The sequence below is a fragment of the Benincasa hispida genome, chromosome 9, assembly GCF_009727055.1.
Source record: "Benincasa hispida cultivar B227 chromosome 9, ASM972705v1, whole genome shotgun sequence".
Classification (NCBI taxonomy): Eukaryota; Viridiplantae; Streptophyta; class Magnoliopsida; order Cucurbitales; family Cucurbitaceae; genus Benincasa; species Benincasa hispida.
Genome location: NC_052357.1, coordinates 13,673,190 through 13,693,448, shown reverse-complemented (window position 1 = coordinate 13,693,448; position 20,259 = coordinate 13,673,190). Strand labels below are relative to the sequence as shown.

The 20,259-nt window shown below is 30.8% G+C and overlaps 1 protein-coding gene and 1 long non-coding RNA gene across 2 annotated transcripts; one reads left to right on the top strand and one right to left on the bottom strand.

The window, feature by feature from the left end:
* Nucleotides 1-1,092: 1,092 nt before the first annotated feature.
* Nucleotides 1,093-9,278, bottom strand: LOC120086642 (protein DETOXIFICATION 43). Its single transcript, XM_039043379.1, has 13 exons — nucleotides 8,221-9,278; nucleotides 5,805-5,919; nucleotides 5,098-5,612; nucleotides 4,804-4,976; nucleotides 4,586-4,721; nucleotides 4,398-4,494; nucleotides 4,175-4,275; nucleotides 3,901-4,064; nucleotides 3,692-3,763; nucleotides 3,325-3,441; nucleotides 3,125-3,220; nucleotides 2,917-3,038; nucleotides 1,093-1,335 (listed from the first exon to the last, which is right to left on the bottom strand). Exons 2-13 carry the CDS (start codon nucleotides 5,834-5,836, stop codon nucleotides 1,281-1,283), a joined length of 1,680 nt encoding a protein of 559 aa, XP_038899307.1. The 5' UTR covers nucleotides 5,837-5,919; nucleotides 8,221-9,278; the 3' UTR covers nucleotides 1,093-1,280.
* Nucleotides 3,078-9,379, top strand: LOC120086643. The gene is made up of 3 exons (XR_005484280.1): nucleotides 3,078-3,289; nucleotides 3,566-3,642; nucleotides 9,275-9,379. It is a non-coding gene; the product is annotated as an uncharacterized LOC120086643 (long non-coding RNA).
* The last annotated feature ends 10,880 nt before the right edge of the window (nucleotides 9,380-20,259 follow it).

The window sequence follows — 20,259 nt, the reverse complement described above, 5'->3', positions numbered from 1 at the left end:
TGGCTTTCTCAAGGTGCTTCCAATTTGTTCTAGTCTTCAGCTAGCTGACATGTTCACAAAGGCGTCATCACACTCCGTTCTATAAGATATCTTAGTCAAGTTAGGTGTCATCGATGTTCATCTTCCAACTTGAGGGGGAGTATTAAGAAATAAAAACAACATTTATGTTATTTTTCCGTTATACTTTATGTTAGTTTGTTAATAAGGAAGTTGGGCTCTGTTAAGCCCATTCCCTTTCTCTTCCATTCTGTTTTGCTCTGTATATAAAGAACATAGCTCATTGTATTTATGAGTATAAATCAGAAAGAGTGATCTTCTTTGTTTTATTCAATGTGGTAATAAGTTTCATGACACACACCTCCATAGACATAATATCCTTTACCACCCATTTGATTGGAGTAAGCACTTCTTACTTCCCAATTAGTATCTATACGACAACCTGATTCCACTACCAACGAAAGCTACACCCATGGAATCACAATCCGAAGCTTGTCTGCAGTTCCGCTAACTTCTGTATACAACACATAAAAAAAACCCTTAAGAGTCCTTCCACTAGCTGCGATGAGCATCCTCCTATGATCCTGGAGCACCCAACCAATATCTTCTTTACATTCTGAAGGATTTCAAGCAGCATCGTTTGAAAAACTCCAACCAACTCACTCGAAGACAGTCCCACGCAACCCGACTATTAGAGTTGTTGTATTTCATATTATTTTTGTCACATTTTTAATGTATTATATAATGTATTATTAAAATCATAATTACACACTTTTTTAAACATAAACAAGTACATAATTAACAATAGTTTATATTCAGCATAATAATTACTAGGTAACTACAATTAGTTCTATTGTTTATAAATATATTATCAAACACATTTCGTGAAGAAATGAAATACTATTTAGTTGGGAAGATTATTAACCTTAAAAACTTAACCACTATTTAAATAGCGGAGAAATAACAATCAATTTGAATAAATTCGATTAGTTTAGTCATATATCATCGGTTAAATGTTTGAATCTCTTAATTCTACATATTAGTTGAACTATAACAATAACAATAACAACAACAAGTAGGCTAGTATGAGTAAATTTATTAATATCAAACCAAAAAGAAGAAAACAACATATATAGTTTGCAAGTCCAACCATGATAATTATACAAAATAGAAGAAACTAACAAAAAGTAACTCCATTTTAAGTATAAAATATAAAGTGATAGAGTGGGAATTTTTATAAGAGTGAGTTTGATTTTGAAGCTGAAAAATCAATGGAGTCTGCTTTAAGGTAGCCTTTGGGTCCTCAGGTAACGCCAAGGTCCTGTCCCTGTGCCCATCCTGCATTTTTATAAATTATTATTATTATAACATAACAATTTTTTGTTACCATAAAATTTTCCTAAATAATAATAATAATAATAATGGTAATAATAATAACTATATAGTTTGTTGACTTACAAGTTTAGTAGAGTAAAATTTTCTAATATGTTATTATAATTTTTAATTTTGTATCTAATAAATTAGAATAGTTTAAAAATATTTAATAAATTTGTGAATATTTGATTTCATGTCTAATAGTTTGTAGTTATATTCCACAAATTATATTTTGAATTAATATTATTACCATTAGGTTAAATACATATTTTAGTCTCTAGTGTTTATATCTATATTATTTCAGGTGAATATTAAAATTAGCTAATGATATGTGAAAATTTAGGGGAAAAAATGTCATCTAAAAAGAAAAAAAACCTCTAAAGTTCTACCAATTTCTAAGAAATTCATAGAATAGATTGAAATTTGTTTCTCTTAAATGTCATTGTTTCTATTTAAATTTAAAAATTTGTTAGTTCACCAGGTATATTACAACATTTATTAGCTATCAATTTTAATATTAAGTCGGGAACTAAATTGAAAGATGTTACAATATAAGGAAAATATTTTTTTTTTTAAAATAACAAGGACTAATTTTTCCCCTTTTTTTAGTGGGATTACAAGTTTAAAATCACATGTCAAAATATATTTTTTGTCCTGATATGTTGAAGTTTATTTAATATTAATATTTATATTCGGATGTTTTCAAAATTTATAGTAAAAATATTAATAAATAAAAAGAAAAATCAACAATAAGCAAAAAAAAATTAAAATTTAGGATGTTTGAAAGTTACAACAAAATTACACAGGTGGAAAATTAAATCTCTGATTTTTTGGATCAAAGCACACATCAATATCACTGAACTAAGCTTATTTTGGCATAGGAGTGCAACAAAAAATTGAAAGATAGAAAATCCAAACCAATCTAAACCAGTCTAATACTTTGGTTTGGTTTTTTAGTATATAATTGGACATCTTGGTTTGTATTTGGAGAAAACCAAAAAGCATGGGTTCGAATCAGTTTTTTTATTAGAAAACCCAATCAAAATCGATTTTTTATTAGAAAAAACCAATCAAAATCGAACCGATCCAATAATATATATATATCCTTACAAATAAACTATAAGATCAATTGTTATGGAGTGTACATTTTTTATTTAGAAAAATGTTATGAGAAAAAAACAAAAATGTCAAATTTCAATTTATGAAAAAAAGAAATAGACCAAATTTTAATTTTATATTAACAAAAGGGAGAAATTCAAATTAAAGTTCTAATAAAAATAAAAATTAGAAGAAAAAAGAAAATGCTAAAAACCGAGAATCTAACCAATAATAAACTGATTTAAATAAAATCAATTTAATAATTTTGTTATTTATTGGATATTGATATGAATTGTTTCTTTGTAAAATTGATTGGTTTGATTTGATTCTTAGTTGGCCTAAACAAAACTATCACTCCTACTTGGCATTTTGTAATAAAATTTAATAGTATGTCCCGAAAGAAATTTAATACCATGGAGGAATTTAAATCATCAATTAAAAAAATACCTCCAGACGCCAACAAAAGTACGCAGAAACATATAGATTGTCAAAGCAATCCAAATCCCAATGAAGCCCTTGCTTTTGGAGAGAAGAAACAGAGATATAACGCTCGCAATCGCCACCAAAACCTGAAGAACATGATTAGCAGAGTGAGTAATGTAATTTCGTTGAAGAATTTTCTCAAACAGGTGGAGGATGATCCTGTAGAACTTGCCAATGAGTATGCGGAATAAGCAAAATCAGAAGCTCCAAAGTTCACTCCGTCGAAAACAAACGCCAATGAGTTTATTGGCTGTGTAGCTGCAATGAACTGATGAATTTCCAAAGAAAGAGGAGAATTAGATGAGTTCATCAATGGCATTAGAAGGAAGAAACCGAGGTACGTTTGTTTGTTTGTTTGTTTTTTTGCTTTACCGGAATTCCTAAATGTATGAGGTTCTGCACATGAATGTCTCTTGAAAAGATTCCTGCTCCGAAGAACATTCCGATTCCGACGACAATAGCGAGTCCAACACCCAGAATAAAACTCATCTGTCCAAGAAAATGTATTCAGGTTCATTGGAGGAACCTAGTTTTTGTTTTCCGTGACAAGGGAGAATGAAATGTTTTTAAAGGATCGTGGCTATATGAAGTAATCCATCTATTTTGGTTTTAGATGATGCAGATTTTGCATGCAAGTGCATGGTGGTTGCTCAAAGATCTCTGCAACCTTGGTTCCATGTTATCTTTGAGGTAGTAAGAAAATTCCCTCCAATTTGTGAGTTTTTAATTCATTTCTTACCTGCAATACCCTGGTAGCTGTTGCTGTTGTCTTTTCGTAGTCTTTCTCTGCAAATGCACTGGCTAGAATCGCCTAAAAGAGCAAGAAAAATAATCATATACAATGGAAAGAGATAACTATGAGACCTTTTTTTCCCCCATACATCTATAAATGGTCACTTAGAAAGGAAGTTATGAAGTAGATGTAGAAATAGGTTTTTGTTTCTTCACCTGTCCAGCTACTGCTAAACCATCAGACAATAAAGAGGATGTCATCCACACTTGCAAGCAAGTCTGGAATGCAGCCATAGGTGTTGGGCCTAACCTTGCAGCTAGTGATGCTGCTAGAGTCACACAGAAGGTCACTGCTACAACTCTTGCCAGCAACAGACCTCCTGCTCCCAGTCATTCAAAGTTCAATAAGAGATAAAAGAATGATGATCTCATAGTTTACTTAGTATTGGAATATCGAGTTGAGAACTGTTTGGAAACAATTTCTTCATACCATTTTTAAGAAATCGACCAAATTGCAAATCTTTAAGACTTGGAGGCATGAGATTGACTTTCTGCATCAGTCTCCAGAAGAGAATGATCACAATAAAGTACCTGAAAGGATTGAATCAAGTCTTAGAGAAGCTTTCTTGGAATATCAAGACAAGTTTTATGTCATTTTGGAGCAATGTTGTAAAGTTCTAGCAATATGATAGTGCATAGAAATAAAAACTTACTGAGAGAGAACATGAGCAGCAGCTGCACCTTTGACACCCCATCGGCACACAAAGATGAAAATGGGGTCCAGTATGATGTTTACAGTATATCCGGCCACTACATAGAGCCATATAAACAAATAGTTGTAGCCAAAGGAAGTTGATATATTAGGTTCAACCATAGAGGAAAAGGGACACACAAGGCCTACCAATAATGTAAAGAGGAGTCCTTGTATCCTTGAAGCCTCTAAAGATCCCTTGCATGGCCAATGACAGAAGAACAGCAGGAGCACCAAGTGATCTTAATGTTAAGTACTTGTGAGCAGGGGCAAACATGGGTGAATTCTGTTTGTTGAAGTCCCAAACTATTAGAGGAAGACATTTGATCTAAAACTGGACTACATCTTAAGTTATAGGGAGCACTCACATCTTTTACTCCCATTAGATTCAGCAAAGATTTGGCTCCAAACACAAGGAATATGGCTTGCATTAGACCCAAAATTGTCCCAAATATCAGAGCTGTGGATGCTGATGCAATTTGCTTCTTCTCTTTCCTTTTGGACTTGGCAGAGGTAGACTTAAGTACATTTGTACTCAAATCTGGGAAAAGAAAGAAAAAAATGGAAAGGAAATCAGAAATTATTAAAAACTCCTAAAAAATGGAAAGGAAATCAGAAATTATTAAAAACTCCTAAATATAACCATCAAGTTTTGGTTTTACCTTTTTCCGGATCTTGAAGAGCACCATTATCTGGAACCGGTTCCTTTGTTCCCATTTTCGTTGAAGAGCTTTGTTTGTTTTCTTTTCCTCCTTTTTCTATGGTGATATTACTCCTTGTTGGCTCATGATTCAAGTTGACATGATCTTGTTTCGCTGCAAGTTTTTCATCGTTTTCAAGTTGATCACGATCTTCAGGCACAGAAACTTTCACTGAATTATCATCAGCCAAGCACTTCTGTGTGTCAACTTTTGCTGCTTTGTTGGCAGCCTTGCCAATTGTATCTTCCTCAGCGACGAAAGAAGTCGTAATGCTGACAAGTGGGAATATGGTAATCCTTGAGGCTTGATTGAATATAGCAATGGATACTCCAACTGCAGCAAGTTCCACAGGTCCGATATGGCCAACAAAAGCAGTGTCTATAAGGGAAGCTATAGGATCAGCTGCAACAGCTAGAGCAGCAGGCAGTGCAATTCCCAGTATCTCTCGACCAATTGCATCAAACTTGAAAACACGTCTACATGTATAAACATTTAAAACATACTAGCTAATGTGAGACTTTGAGATACAAAATTCTTTTGCGGTTCAGAGATAGAAAAAAGGACTGAATTATACGTTACGATTGGAAAAATCATGATGTGGTTCTCAAGTTAAATTGAACATCAACATCAGGTATTTAAAGAAGAGAATTGATTGGATCATAACAAACCTTGCGTCTTTGAAGAAAACATTAACAGGCATCTTCAACTTGATTCCCCCTTGTGTGGTCGGACTAAGATTTTGGTTCTGGTTCTGATCTGCCAGTGTTGTAGTACTGAAGTGGTCTACGATGTTGAATTCCAAACCCAGAATACAAGATCAGAAAGACTAAGCAAGGACATTTTATTCTATTCAAGTACACAAATATTCTAAAAAGCTAAAAGTTTTGAATGTGGAAGGGAACAACAGAAAAATCTGAAAATGGCAGTGAAACTGAAAGATTTGGAAGTTGACACACCATGCATAAAACCTTTCTTATCATCCAAAAGAATGAAGAGACTTGCAGTTATAGTATTTCACGTAAACTAGATTTATAGAAACACACACACATTTATAGAGAGAGAGAGAGAGTAAAATGTTGGTTTGTTGCCGAGGACCACTAATGCTGAGATCTGTGCGTTTGACAAAAAGAAATATAGAAGCTACTAGGGAGAGCTTATATAAGTGAACTATCTCATGGTTTTAAATCACCTACTAACTCAAAAGCTCAAACTGATGAGTGAAGGTAAATTTAATATCAGACCAACATTTCAACACTCTCTCACTTGTGGGTTTGAAAATTTGTAGAAGGGTTTAGACACAGGACTTTTTGCTCTAATACTATGTCAAATTATCGATAAACCCAAAAACTTAGGTTGATAGGTGAAAGAAAATTTAATGTTATATCAACACTTTAAAATGATACACGCATACACACCGATTTTTCGGAAGTTGAACATGGACAATAGGTGATGAAGAACCCATTCCTAGATGTATACATACATTGATTCTTTTAGTTAAGAAGTACGTTAGAAGGAATGTGAATCTGACGCTAGAATTTTACATGAAAATATTAAAAAATTTGTTCATTCCATGCATATCAAACCTTCCCCACATCTACCTTTTCTAGCTAATGACAGTTTAACAACATTGTTTACAACAATGCAATGAAGAAACAGAAAGAAAAGGTGTTTCCACGATGGACTGTTGTGGTGGAACCTTCCTAGCTAGCTAGCTAGTAATTAAATGATAATAATTGTCAGAAATCTTCCCCAGATAACCTCAAAATATATGGAGTTTTGCTCCTTGATTAAAGAGACTTCATAGGAAAAAAATGGGACCCTAGAAATCCGTAGTTCTTTTTTATTAATTAAATTCCATAAAGATTTGCATGGGCATGGCCTTGGTGAGCATATTTTCAACTCTTTATGCATCTTCTGTCAGTTTGTTCATTTAGGAGAATCGAAGAAGAATGAAAGAAAACATACATTATATTACAAAAGAGATTATTATATAGGGATAAGCCTGAATGCTTCATATATTTCCTACACCAAATAACTCTCAGATCTTAGATTTTCTAAGTAAAGTTAAATGTGACCAAAACCCTGCTTTGAAGAAACCCAATGCAAATTCTTATTTTATTGTGAGGTTTTTTTTTTTGTTTTTTTTTATAACTTATTTAAGAGATTGGTCTAGCAGCAGGTGGATTTGGTAAGGAAGATGAGAAATTTTAGAATTTTCATATGTCAAAAGAATTATAAATGCGTTATTGATTCGTATTCTCTTTCATGGTTTGATTTGAGATAATTATTTTTTAAAGAACCTGTTTTACCGACCATATAATTATTGTTGTTGTTATTGTTGTGTGGCTGTAGTTAATGACATTAGTATGTGATAACAAAATAAACAGCAAATTCTTTTAGAAAAAGATTGCAAAGAATCTCAAACTCAACAGACAAAACTCTATATATCCAGCACTCACAATACACTCCAAAATGATCACACATTACCCAATTTTTTATTTCTCTCAAAAGAAGATCCAAAAATTCAATTATTCTCACAAAAAAAAAACAATGCAACATCATCACAATAACACATAAAAACATCATATATTACACAAAAGGCAAGCTACTAAGAACTCAGCATGCCATTTCATACCTGCCTATATACATGGGAAGGTATTATGTAAAGAAAAAGGAGAGTTGAGGGCCCAATTCAGTAACCATTTCGTTTTTGGTTTTTGAAACTTAAGCATATTTTCTCTCAATCATTACAATGATTTGCATCTTTCTTAAGTACAAAAGTTCAATTCTTGGTCAAATTTTAAAAATAAAAACAAGTTTTTACAAACTATTTTCTTTAGTTTTCAAAATTTGGATGAGTTTTTGACAACATTGGTAAAAAGTAGATAAAAAAACAAGAAATTTAGAGGAGGAAGGAATCTTTATAGGCTTAAAGATTTCAAAAACTAAAAACTGAAAATTAAATGGTTACCACACGGGGGTTTCAGTATTAAAGATGGATGAAATAGTGATATAAGAGAGGCTAACTATCATAATCATACATAGAGTATAAATGAAGTAACTTATATGTATATAAATAATGACCTTTGTTTCGAGTCCTCTGACTTAGCAAAGCTCTTCTTCCTTACCAACTTCCCTTTGTTTCGTACACTAAAACAAACAGCTTGCCCTCCTTTTATACCACCTTTAAAGAGAGAAATGGCTTTTGATAATGGGAGCTATTCAATCGTCATTGTGAATTAAATGGTTTCTTTGACTATGGTGGATATGTCACCATTTACAATCGAGGAAAAGCTTAGACTAAAGTATAATGCACATTACATTCATGCATTTTTTTTTATGTGATTCATTTTCTATGGGTCTATTTTGTATTTTATCTAACATATATGGTACCATAATACCTTTAATCTTATAAAGATGAGGCTGGGGAAATTTTTGAGCATAAATCTCTCTCTCTCTAGAAACAAGTGTGCATAAAAGAATGAAGTGACTTCAATTAGTAGGTAGCGTCCTAGTTTTTATTTAATATCAATTTGTATGCTTTTGATTAGTGCGTTCTACATAGGATTTCCAATACCCCACGTCTGTTATATATATATATATATATAGATACACCTCTTTGTTCCTGTGACCCACTTTTTATGAGTTAAGTGGGTATAACATAACATTGGATTAGTGAGAAAGAGAAAAAATTGAGGCTAAAATGATAATTTAGCTATAAGTATATTGGAAGACTTTTTCATAATTCACTCCAATCTTCATTACTGTCTTCCTTAATATTTCAAAAATGAAATCTGTTTTGCAAGTTTTCCCAACAAAGAAAAATGAATGATCATAATTAGGTGTGTTAGAATTGTACAGAGGACTGTGATTCATTCAGCTGGAGAGATATTCAACTTTTAGTCTTTTGTTATTAAACTATTTCCAGGGAGGGAGCTAGATTGAAGACTTGCAAATAATTTGTTTTTCATCTAAATAGTTTCATCCACATAACTACATTTGGGCATGTTCCTGTTAAGGGCAATTGACTCCTCTACACATATTAATTATGATATGATGATATTGTCTACTTTGAACATATGCTCTCATGACAGTTTGTTTTGTTTGTTTTTATTTTTGTTTTTTTTTCCACCTGAAGGTCTTATATATCAATGGAGATATTGTCTCGCTTATACCCATGATCCTTAGCCAATGTTGGCTTAGTCGTATTCTCAATAATTTTCGTCTCAAATAAATTGCCATTGACTCTCCTTGAAACAGTCATCTATTGGGTTAGCTCTTATCCAGACCAACTCCTCTTCTCCAAACACAAACACGAATCTCCACCATGACCATATTTTCTGAGGCTCACAACTTCTTTTTGTTTCCACCTGAGGATTCTACAAATACTGTTGAGTCAGGTACATGACTCTAGTATCACTTGTTAAGGACAATTAACACCTCTATTAACCTTTCACAATAGTATGATAAGTAGTCCTTTGCTTAACACTAGATTAATCTCTCACTTAGTTGAAAAACCTAATCAATGTATTCTAAGCCAATGCATTTGAAGCTAAACTTGGTGTAACATTGTCCATTTTAGACTTCAATTTGCTTGACTTTACTTTTTGAATTTTAGTTCAAGCTTCATGTTATTTCATATTAGACACCTTCTTTTTCTTCTTTCTTTGTATTCAGACAAATGTATGATACACCCTTGTGTAATCACACTGAAAAATCTACTAGTAATCGAAATCTTTCATTAGGCTTGATGCACATTATGTTATTATTATTATTTTGTTACAATAGTGTAGAGGATAGAACTATCAATATTGGATGACATGTCTTCTCCTTTGAGCATATTTCAATTATTATAAACTAACAAAAACTAAACCTTTCTCCTTATGCTTGTTGAACAAATGTAAAACTTGGTTGGTTCTAAATTTTTATTTAGGATCCAACTTGTTCACATCTCAAAGTTGAATGAGTAAATGTAAAACTTAGTTGATCTTCTTCTTCTTTTTTAAAATTAGAAAAATGATTCAAATACATAAAGCAGCAAATTTTATAATTTTCAATTAAGCACCCAAAGAACAGATTTTGGACATGATAATTCCACTACCAATCTTTTATATTTTTTCTTATGTGCTCCTTTTAATTTAATTAATTAATCAACTTTTGTAATTTCCTTTGGGAAAAATACTTAATTCTCATCTTTTTTCCCCATGCTTGGGAGAAAGCCCTTTAAAAAAAAACGAGAAAAGATTATCGAAGCTTTTTGCGTGTGCCTTTTCACTAGAACCATGCCTCCAATGGTGTTCATGTTTCATTAATTATAATTGTTTGACACATAATTCATTTTTTATTTTAGAAAAACCAATGCAATAAATTAATATATTTTTTATGCTAAAGCGGTGTGCTCATTTTATGAATTTTAGTTTAATTGGGTTGGTTTGGCAAATGGTACATAGTCTAAAGATTAAATAGATATGATAGTCTACTTTGATTATATGTTCGATTCTCTATCCCATATTTAAAAGGATTTAAGTCTTTCTACATACAATTCAGGTTTTGAAATAAAATATTAAATTTTTTATTTAATCTTTATTTTGTTTTTATTTTTAATTTATGTTTGAGAAAAGTTTAAAACATGAACAAGAAACAACAAACTTGTAAGAGAAATTAATGAGAAACAATACATCAAACTTATTTTTGATCTTGTAATTTCCACAATTTTCACATAATTTTCAAAATATTTTAGAGAAATAGGAAACAAAAAATAGAAACAATATTTAAACATTTCTATTTCTTAAAAAAAAAAAAGTTATATTTGGTAACTATTTTGTTTTTTGTTTTTTGTTTTTTAAAATTAAACCTATGAATACTACTTTCATCTCTAAATTTTTTTCTTTGTTATCTACCTTTCACCAATGGTTTAAAAAACCAAGTCCAATTTTGAAAAATAAAAAAATTGCTTTCAAAAAGTTGTTTTTGAAATTTAGAATTTGGCTAAGAATTCAACTATTGTACTTAAAGAAAGATGTACATCATTGTAAGAAATGTGAATGAAATAGATTTAATTTTCAAAAATAAAAAAACAAAAAATAAAATGGTTACTAAACAGGACTTAAAGTACAACATAATACCTAAAATGCAAACATTTTCAAACAACTCATATTAGCCATCTTCTTCAATTTTTTAATGAGATGATCTGATCGACAGAAACATAAAATAATTAGCACATGCATTTTAATTTAAAATCTTCTATTTGATAAATATCAGAACTTATATGATTAAATAATTGTAGGATAAACTAATGTTTTGATGTGCATTGCATTAAGAAATTTAAAAATCCAAGTGGAGTTGAACACTCTTATTTTAAACTTGAAAAGAAAAGGAAAAGAATTCACATAGTGGGCTTTTGGGATTGTTAGGTACAAAAGTTCCGTACTTTAGTGTAAGGTAATTGCATCGAACTCCAAAGTCCAAACCAAGCACCACTAAAAACCAACTCATTTGTAATAAGTTACAAAAATTTTCCCATAATATTAATACTATGGATTTTTCATACTTCTTCCCTATATTGTATGTCACATTAGCACACTTTTAAAAAATAAGATGAGATTCATTGATCTTAATGTGATCTACTAATATTTATAAAGATAAATTTATGGTGTGAATAAATGGAGTATAATACTCTCGTAATATTAGAAATGTTTTCGAAAAGTTGTGTAACTTCTAAGACTCATAGTGTAAGAAGTTAACAACTATAAGACATAAAATTGATTTGTTTTAGTTGTGGGACACAAAGACTTTTTAGGTCAAATAAAGAGTGAAGTTCACAAAATCACAATTTCATATTCCTAACTTCTACTCCTCTAATTCCTCGGGTCAAGTACTCCATAGTAAAAATCAAGTGGAAATATAGACCCTAAACCCTAAAATTTAGAAGTCTAATAATAACTTCACCCATGAGTGAGTTATTAATTATGTAAATATTTTACATCTTGGTTAAATTATGAAAAACATTTTTTTAACTTTGTACTCTATAAAATGTTGCAATACTATCTTAATCTTCTTAAAAGTTTCAAAATTATATAGAGTTTTGGACGAAAAATTTGAGATTGAAACAAGGTAAAAGTGATCTCCAACCAAAATTTGTGTTGCTCAGAGTTCAAAGTAGAGTACATAAACATCTCTTATCATATACTAGCGTAAAAGTATAGAGAATTCGTAATTGGTGTTAGAGTTTCATGTTGATGCAATGAAATCATTAAAATATCAAGCAAAAATAGTGAAGTTTCATTATTTTATGATATGATGTTACCTATTGGACTAATTGGATATTTTAGTGAAATATAATTTTGGTTTCCATATTTTAAAATTTGTTCAATTTTAGTTTTTATATTTTTAATAATTTAATTTTAATCTATATATTTTCAATAAATATTAAATTTACCTTTTCAAAATTAATTTCTATCGAAATTAGTTAAATAATAACAATAATTTCACAATATATGAATATATTTTCAAACTTTTAGTAAAAATGCTAATAGATAATAACACAAATTTAAAAAATCAATAATTAACTAATAATAAAACTGAATTTAGGATTAATTGAAAATATTTTGATTAGAATTAGAGACTAAAACTAAATAAACTTCAAATTACGGAAATCAAAATGCTACTTTAACTATTTTAGGTTAAAATAAAGAGGAATATATATATATATTTTGATGGTCCTCTATTTGAGCGAATGATGATTAAAAAGCGTGTGTTCACGAACCTTCCTTTGTCATTTTCTCCCCTTTAGATTTTTATTTTATTGTTTTATATATATTTTTCTTAATTTTTAATTATTATTACTACTATTATTATTATTATAACCCTTTAGATCCATCTTTCACTTTTAGCGAAAAGAAAGTGGTTTGTCATCTTTATCTTTGGGAAAATAAATTTGTCAAAAACTATTGGCTTCACTTCATCTATTTCCTCTTGATTTTGTTTTCAACGGATGATGGTTATATTTTAAAAGATTTAATTTTATTTTTATTTTTAATTAGAATGTTAAAGAGATTTAAGGCCTAAGGAATAGACACATATTACGTTAATATCTTGAACATTTCATTATATATATATAAAAATATAGTTTCACTAATATCAGTAGTTATTTACAATTTAGCCCCCATCTACATTTTTTTATTTATTTCTCTTTCTCGCATGTATATTCTTTCTCCCCATGCATATGTTCTTTCTTCCCGATAATATATTTCATATATTCTTTCCCCATAGTTCACACCAATTTCTTCCTCTTCCCTCTCTTTTCTCCTTCCCCCTCCCTCTCTTTTCTACTTTGACAAAGTGAGTTGCAGGCGGTAGACGAGGTGTGGGGTGAATTGATGGCCCGATACGAGATGACATGAACGATTGGGGATGAATCAATGATGCAGACGACGTGGGACAAATCGACAGTGATGGGTTGAGCAGATTCGATCGACGACATGACAGGGTGAGCAAATCCGATCGACGACGACGAGGAGAGAGACCTGTGATGGCCATGACTAAAGAAGAAGAGAGGAAGATGGAGGGTTATGTATTATAAACCCCATATGAAGATGAACTTTATTTTTTCTTATTTTTTTATATAATGTGATATATATATATACTTTTTTTTTTAGCTTTTATAGGAAGTTTGATATATATATTGTGGTATATGTATTCGTTTATTTGATATAAACGAGTATTTGTTTATTTAGACATATTGTATTATAATATATATATTGTGGTGTAAATGAAATTTATGAAGATTTATATACGTGGTATCATATATTGGTTTATACTGTGATTTATGTCAAACATTGAGTTAATCTCTAATTTATAAATGATAGTATATTTCATCTGTTGGTTAGAATATTTTCAAATACCTAACAAAATGTTCTAAGGTATATTTAAAATAATCATGAATCCGTCAAAATGTTATAAAATATATTTAAAATAACCATTAATTGATAAAAAAAACCAATAAATTAATTTGTGAAAACCAACGTAAATAGAAAATAAAATTTCATTAATTTTTTTTTCAAATTGGAAAATAGAAACAAATTAAAATAAATGCATTTTCTCTCTCCAATTGATAAATAAGAAAAACTAAAATGCATTTTCTCTCTTTATAATAAATGTATTTTCTCTCTCCACCATTAAAGTAGCTTCGAAAATAGGAAAAAAATATAAATAAATATAAAAAAGGTAAAACTATCCAAAAACAACAATAAAAGACATTTTTGAAAAAAAAATCAAATTCAAAATTGACTTGCAGAGTAAAAATGTTATTTAGTAAATATTTAATTTTTAAGTAGAAAGAAGATTAATTACTTATCTATAAAATATGCATTACAATACTTTTCACGAGTTTTACTCTAAACGAAGCAACGATTTGTTTGATTTTAAGGGAATGAGAACTAAAATATGTAATTTTCATCTAACATGAATATATCTTAGGGATTTAAGACATTTTTACTTCTAAAAGGTCGTGAGTTTAAGTCTCCATCTTCAATCTTAAGGATATCTGTCAATAAACATCAAGTAGATTTATACTTACTTTCGTCTCCATCATCATAATATTTGTGTTGTTACTTTGGAGGTGTTTTGAAAAAGGCGTTGAGTTAGGTGAGGTGGATTTCATGTTTGATTCAAAAAATTCTTAAACTCATTGTGAATCCACTTATTAATCTCATTTAATCTAGGACAATGATTAACTGCAGCTCAAGATCCCATTTTCTTATACACTATAATTTTTTAGAAAAATTAAATTTCCTTTGAAAAAAATTGCCAAGTGACATATTGTTATTGGGTGGCACGAGAGTTGCACAAAAATAGGTGTAGTCATGCACCCAAGTTTTTTTTTTCCTTTTATTTATTTATTTTTTTAATAATAACACCCAAGTTTTTTTTCGACTAAACTAGAACTAAGTCGGATATTTTTCAATAAAATATACTATTTGGGCCATATATTTCATAAATGTCTTTAAAATTTGAAAATTTTCAATAAAGACTTTTAAGATAATTTTGGACAAATTTACCATTTTTCTATTTTTTATAAGCGTTTTTAGGTAATTAATGAGGGAGAATATGCATTTTACGAAACACCCTTAATGTTGGAGAGAGAAAATGTATATATTATATATTATTAATGGATCTTGTTAAAAAATATAGTATTTTTTCAAACTATTGAAGAAAATAGGGTATATGAGAAAGTATTTTAAAAAATAGGTGGGTATTGAAACTATTGACAAAAGTAGGGTAGTGAAATCGTGTACGGGTACACGATTGCCATATGGCAAAATCGTGTACTAGTTACACGACTAACATTTAATCCAGTCAATACCACGTCGCCTGACTTGGTTGATCGGTTGCGTGGAAATTTGTGAATCGGGTCCACGAATTTTTTTTTAAATAGATTAACTAATTATTATTTTTTAATTGAATATGTACAACAATATTAGAACTTTAGGACGGATCCACAAATTCTTTCATTATTAAACTTAATTATATATTTAATCTTCAATGAAAACATAATTATTTTGCACTCATATTAGAAAAAAAAAGATGTCATGATATTAAAGAAGATTTACAATTAGTTCTTTAATTTACAATTTGAAAATGAAAGTTTACATGAAATTTAAAAATGACCCCCTGGCCCTTATCCCTCATGGGGGTTGTCTTTGTGTCCCTCTAAATTAGGTTCACCCTACTGTCGTTGTTGTCTACGATGAATACGTCTTTGATCGGTGTCAGCAACATTGAGTCGTCTTATTTGTTGAATAAGACCTTCTATGTTGACCAATGTTTGCTGACACATTGAACCCAAGTCTGGTAAGTTGTGCTGCATTGAATATTGTTGTACATCTCTGATAAAATTATTCTATACAATGAAAAAAATAAATATTAAACAATATTCATATCATATATATGGAAAATGTCTGATTTTAAATCTCTTACCATGCAGTAATAGTAAGCACCATCAAGTATGATAAATCGTCTCATGATTGAATTGTACCAGGAAAAGTAGTCATCTGATACAGTTGACTCATTTATTAATTCTCCCTATGCACAACGATCATGTCGTCCATGTCTGTAGGATATATATTCTGCGTGAATTCGACACTAGTCTTGGTCGTGCTTACCTCTCAAATCAATCTAGTGTAGTGCTAGGAGTGTATAGGACAATGAAGGTATTGTTTGTCGCAGACCGAACTGTCTCAACACACAATATGGATGATGTCACTCTACTATATGAAAGCATATAAGAGGGCTAACGGTTAATCAGATGTCTTTACCATCACGACATTAATCAGGTAGGGATGACCAAATCTGTTGTGTGTATGGCGTCCAAATAATCTGACCAAAAAAAAAAAAAAGATAAGTATACATCCAAAATATTTTAAATATTAATTTATATATACATTTGTTATCTAATTGTGCATCAGCCTGTCAAATATTTTTTGGTACACGAGCAACATATTTGCTGACTGTTCAGAGGCAGCTAATACACCACTCCATCTAAAATTATACAAATACAAATAATTTATATTCTTACATAAAATGATAACGAAAAAAATATATAAATAAAATAATACCTAACACTAAATGGATGATGATTTGGGGCTTGTAACTGGACTTGTGGTGCTATAATTGGAAATCTATCATAAACCCATACCTGTAGTAGTATCAGTGGCCCCACTATTTTCAACGCTTGTGCATTGGTAGCCCGATAAAGTTCTCTATACAACCATGCAAGACATGCACCACCCCACGAGTATGTACCAGCATGCTCGAAATCAGATAGTAGCAGAGATGCACTACAGTATTTGACTTGTCAGCGAATAAAAATCCTCCAATAAGCTGCATGATGTATGCTCGTGCATACCTACGTACGCTGATGTCATCGGCATCGGGAGGTAATTCTAGAAACTGGGATGCCAACCAGGGGATACTCAATTTTGAACCTTTCAGATCATTTGGTAGAATGCTTAAGAGCTCTTCACAAACGTTATTCCAGTCATATTGTAGTGAACTTGTCAATGGTTGCCCATCCACTCATAATCCAAACTGTATGGCAACATCCTACAGCATGATTGTACATTCCCCACAAGGCAGGTGAAATGTGTGGGTTTCTGGTCTCCAACGATCAACTAGAGTAGTAATAAGGTGCCAATCAAGTTGGATAAAACCGATTTGTGCAACCCTAAGAAAACCTGCCTATTCAACGTAGGGAATAATACGGTGATCAAATGGGATAGTATATTGTGCAGACGCCTCCCTTCTTCGACAACTCAAAACTACCGTGGAAGAACTATCCCATACCGATTGTGAACGATGCACATTTTGTTGATATAATTGTACAGGATTAGAAGGACCAGACTCCATTACCTAAGAAGTTCAAATTACATTACATAATAAAATCCATCACATAAAAGATACATAAAAAGTACATAAAAAGATACAATTACATGAAAAATAAATTCATTACATAAAAAGTATAATTACATCAAATGAAACAATTACATAAACAATATAAGTATATAAAAGATAAAATTACATGAAAAATATAAGTATATAAAATATACAATTACATAAAAATTACAAGTACATAAAAGATACACCTAATGACCTAAAGACGAAGCACCTAATGTACGTTGTGGACAAGTACGTCTGTTATGTCCTTCTCTCTTGCAAATTGTACATCGAACTTTTTGGCTTGCCTCTCTCCAATCCATTTCATTATAAATGCGCGTACTTTTTGGCCGACCCTGTTCTCTTAGTAAGTTCGCATTTGGATGAACTTCTGTAAATGATAATTCTGGCCAATAATCTGGGTGTTCTATTGGATGGAAGTGACCTTCATAACATCGCTTGAAATTGGACAATCTGTAACATTCATCAATAAGTGGTATGTACATAATACGCATGTAATTACAAACTGCAATTATATGAGAGTATGGAATCTTGAATGACTGCCATTTATTACAAGAACATGTTCCTTCTTTCAAGCTCAAAACTTGGGTGTGTTGTTCTTTATTGCGATAAATCATACTTATGCCACTTTATACTTCAAAAGTTTGACTTTCCCTATCAATAGATGTCACCGTATATGCAGATGCTCATTTTTCCCACCTCTTAAGTTTTCTAAGGGCATATTCTGTATACATGTCCCCATGATCGAGTGCTTCACTGATTTCTTATCTTCGACGTTCAAAATACAGTATTGTACGATAAAATGTTAGCCTAACCAAAGAAGTAATTGGTAACATTCTAGCACCTTTGAAAACACCATTCATGCATTCAGCTTCATTGCTTGTTATCCACCCACAAGGGTATCCACCGTCATGTGATTGAGTCTATTTTTCCAAGTCAATATCTGAAAAATATTCAAGGCATTCAGGGTGCAGTTGTTTCAATTCTTTCATGCACCGAATGAACTTGCGTCTTTAGTGTTGATTTCCTGCCTTAAACACCAAATCTTTTAGTTGCTTTGATTTATATTTCATATTGAAATTACTGGCAACATAGCGAAGACAATATCGATGGTACGCTCTAGGTTCACTCCAATCAATTTCTTTATTATTAATTGCAATAAGTATGCCCTTATGTCTATTAGAAATCAATCAAATACCATATCTTTGGGTAACATATTCACACAATGCCTACAAAAACCATGACTAACTGGACAAATTTTCACCTTCAACAATAGCAAAAGTAAGGAAAAATATATGCCCGTTTGCATTAATAGATAAGGCGGTCAATAATTTCCCCTTATACTTTCCGTAGAGATGAGTTCCATCGATCTGGATTAATGGCCTATAATGTTTGAACCCTTCTCTTGTAGGACCAAAGGACCAAAAAAATCGACAAAAAATAGTCGTAACTGGCACATCAAAGGAAAAACCAATCTGTTCGTGGTCCTGGATTGTAATGAACAAGAGCACTCAACCAATACGGAAGCTCTGAATATGATTTCTCCCAATTACCAAACACAACAATCAACGCTTTTCTCTTGGCTTGCCACACCCGTCTATAATTAACATTATAACCATATTGTTTTTTAATTGCTTCTTGGAGTAGGGCCATAGGTACCTTAGAATCAGCTCTAACCAAAATTTGGATTTTGATACTCATAAAATTTGAATCAAGCTGTGAATGATCCTGTGTCAATTCTGAAAAAAAAAACATGAGTGTTCCCCTTGAAGTTTGGTGATTTCGAACATCGCATGATTTTTACGCCGACATGCCCGTAACCTTCAAGCACAACCATCACTCTATGATTTACATCTGACATACCACAGATCTTGATTTGATTCCACTACAATAATTTCGTAGTGTTCTGTTATACAATATTTTTTTACAACAAGCTATAAATCTTCTTTAGTATTAAACAACATTCCTTTCTGTATTAAACTACAATTATATACAACTATACTCCTTTCCTCTAAAGTAGACCCTAGTTCACATGTTGAATTTGTAATTCCCAATCTATTTGGGTGAACATATTCGACTCAAGATCATGTTCCCCACTATTTTCTTCTAAATAATTCATCAACTTCAACATCAATATCACTGTCTCCATATTCAAGAATAACTAAATCTTTAGGACGCATCGATATATTTATTATGATTTTTTCAACTATTATAGTTGACAAAAAATATGTTAATATGTCAACCCAACAAAATCCAATTTCTAAGTTCAACATATAAGATCTAAATATTATACATTTAAATCAACCCAAATCTAAGATCGTATAAACTATACCATTTAAATCAGCCCAAATCTAAGATTCATAAACTATACATTTAAATCAGCCCAAATCTAAGATCCATAAACTATACATTTAAATCAGCCCAAATAAAAACAAAATAATATATCCATGAATATACATTTAATTCAGTCCAAATGCAAACAGAATAATATATATATATATATATGAACCAATCTTCATTTTTATAAACACACACACACACACACACACATTATATATATTATATTTTATTTATTTATTTATAGATTCAACCTAACAAATACATAATCATCCAACAAATTAATCATAAAAAAAAATAGCCCAATAAATAGACAAACACAATCATCCAGAA

Coding starts and splice junctions, on each gene's coding strand:
- LOC120086642 (XM_039043379.1), bottom strand. CDS start 5,836: ATGCCTGTTAATGTTTTCTTCAAAGACGCAAG. Junction 4,495..4,585: donor GACTCCTCTTTACATTATTG/GTAGGCCTTGTG, acceptor GGCTCTATGTAG/TGGCCGGATATACTGTAAAC. Junction 3,764..3,900: donor GTTTAGCAGTAGCTGGACAG/GTGAAGAAACAA, acceptor TTGCTCTTTTAG/GCGATTCTAGCCAGTGCATT.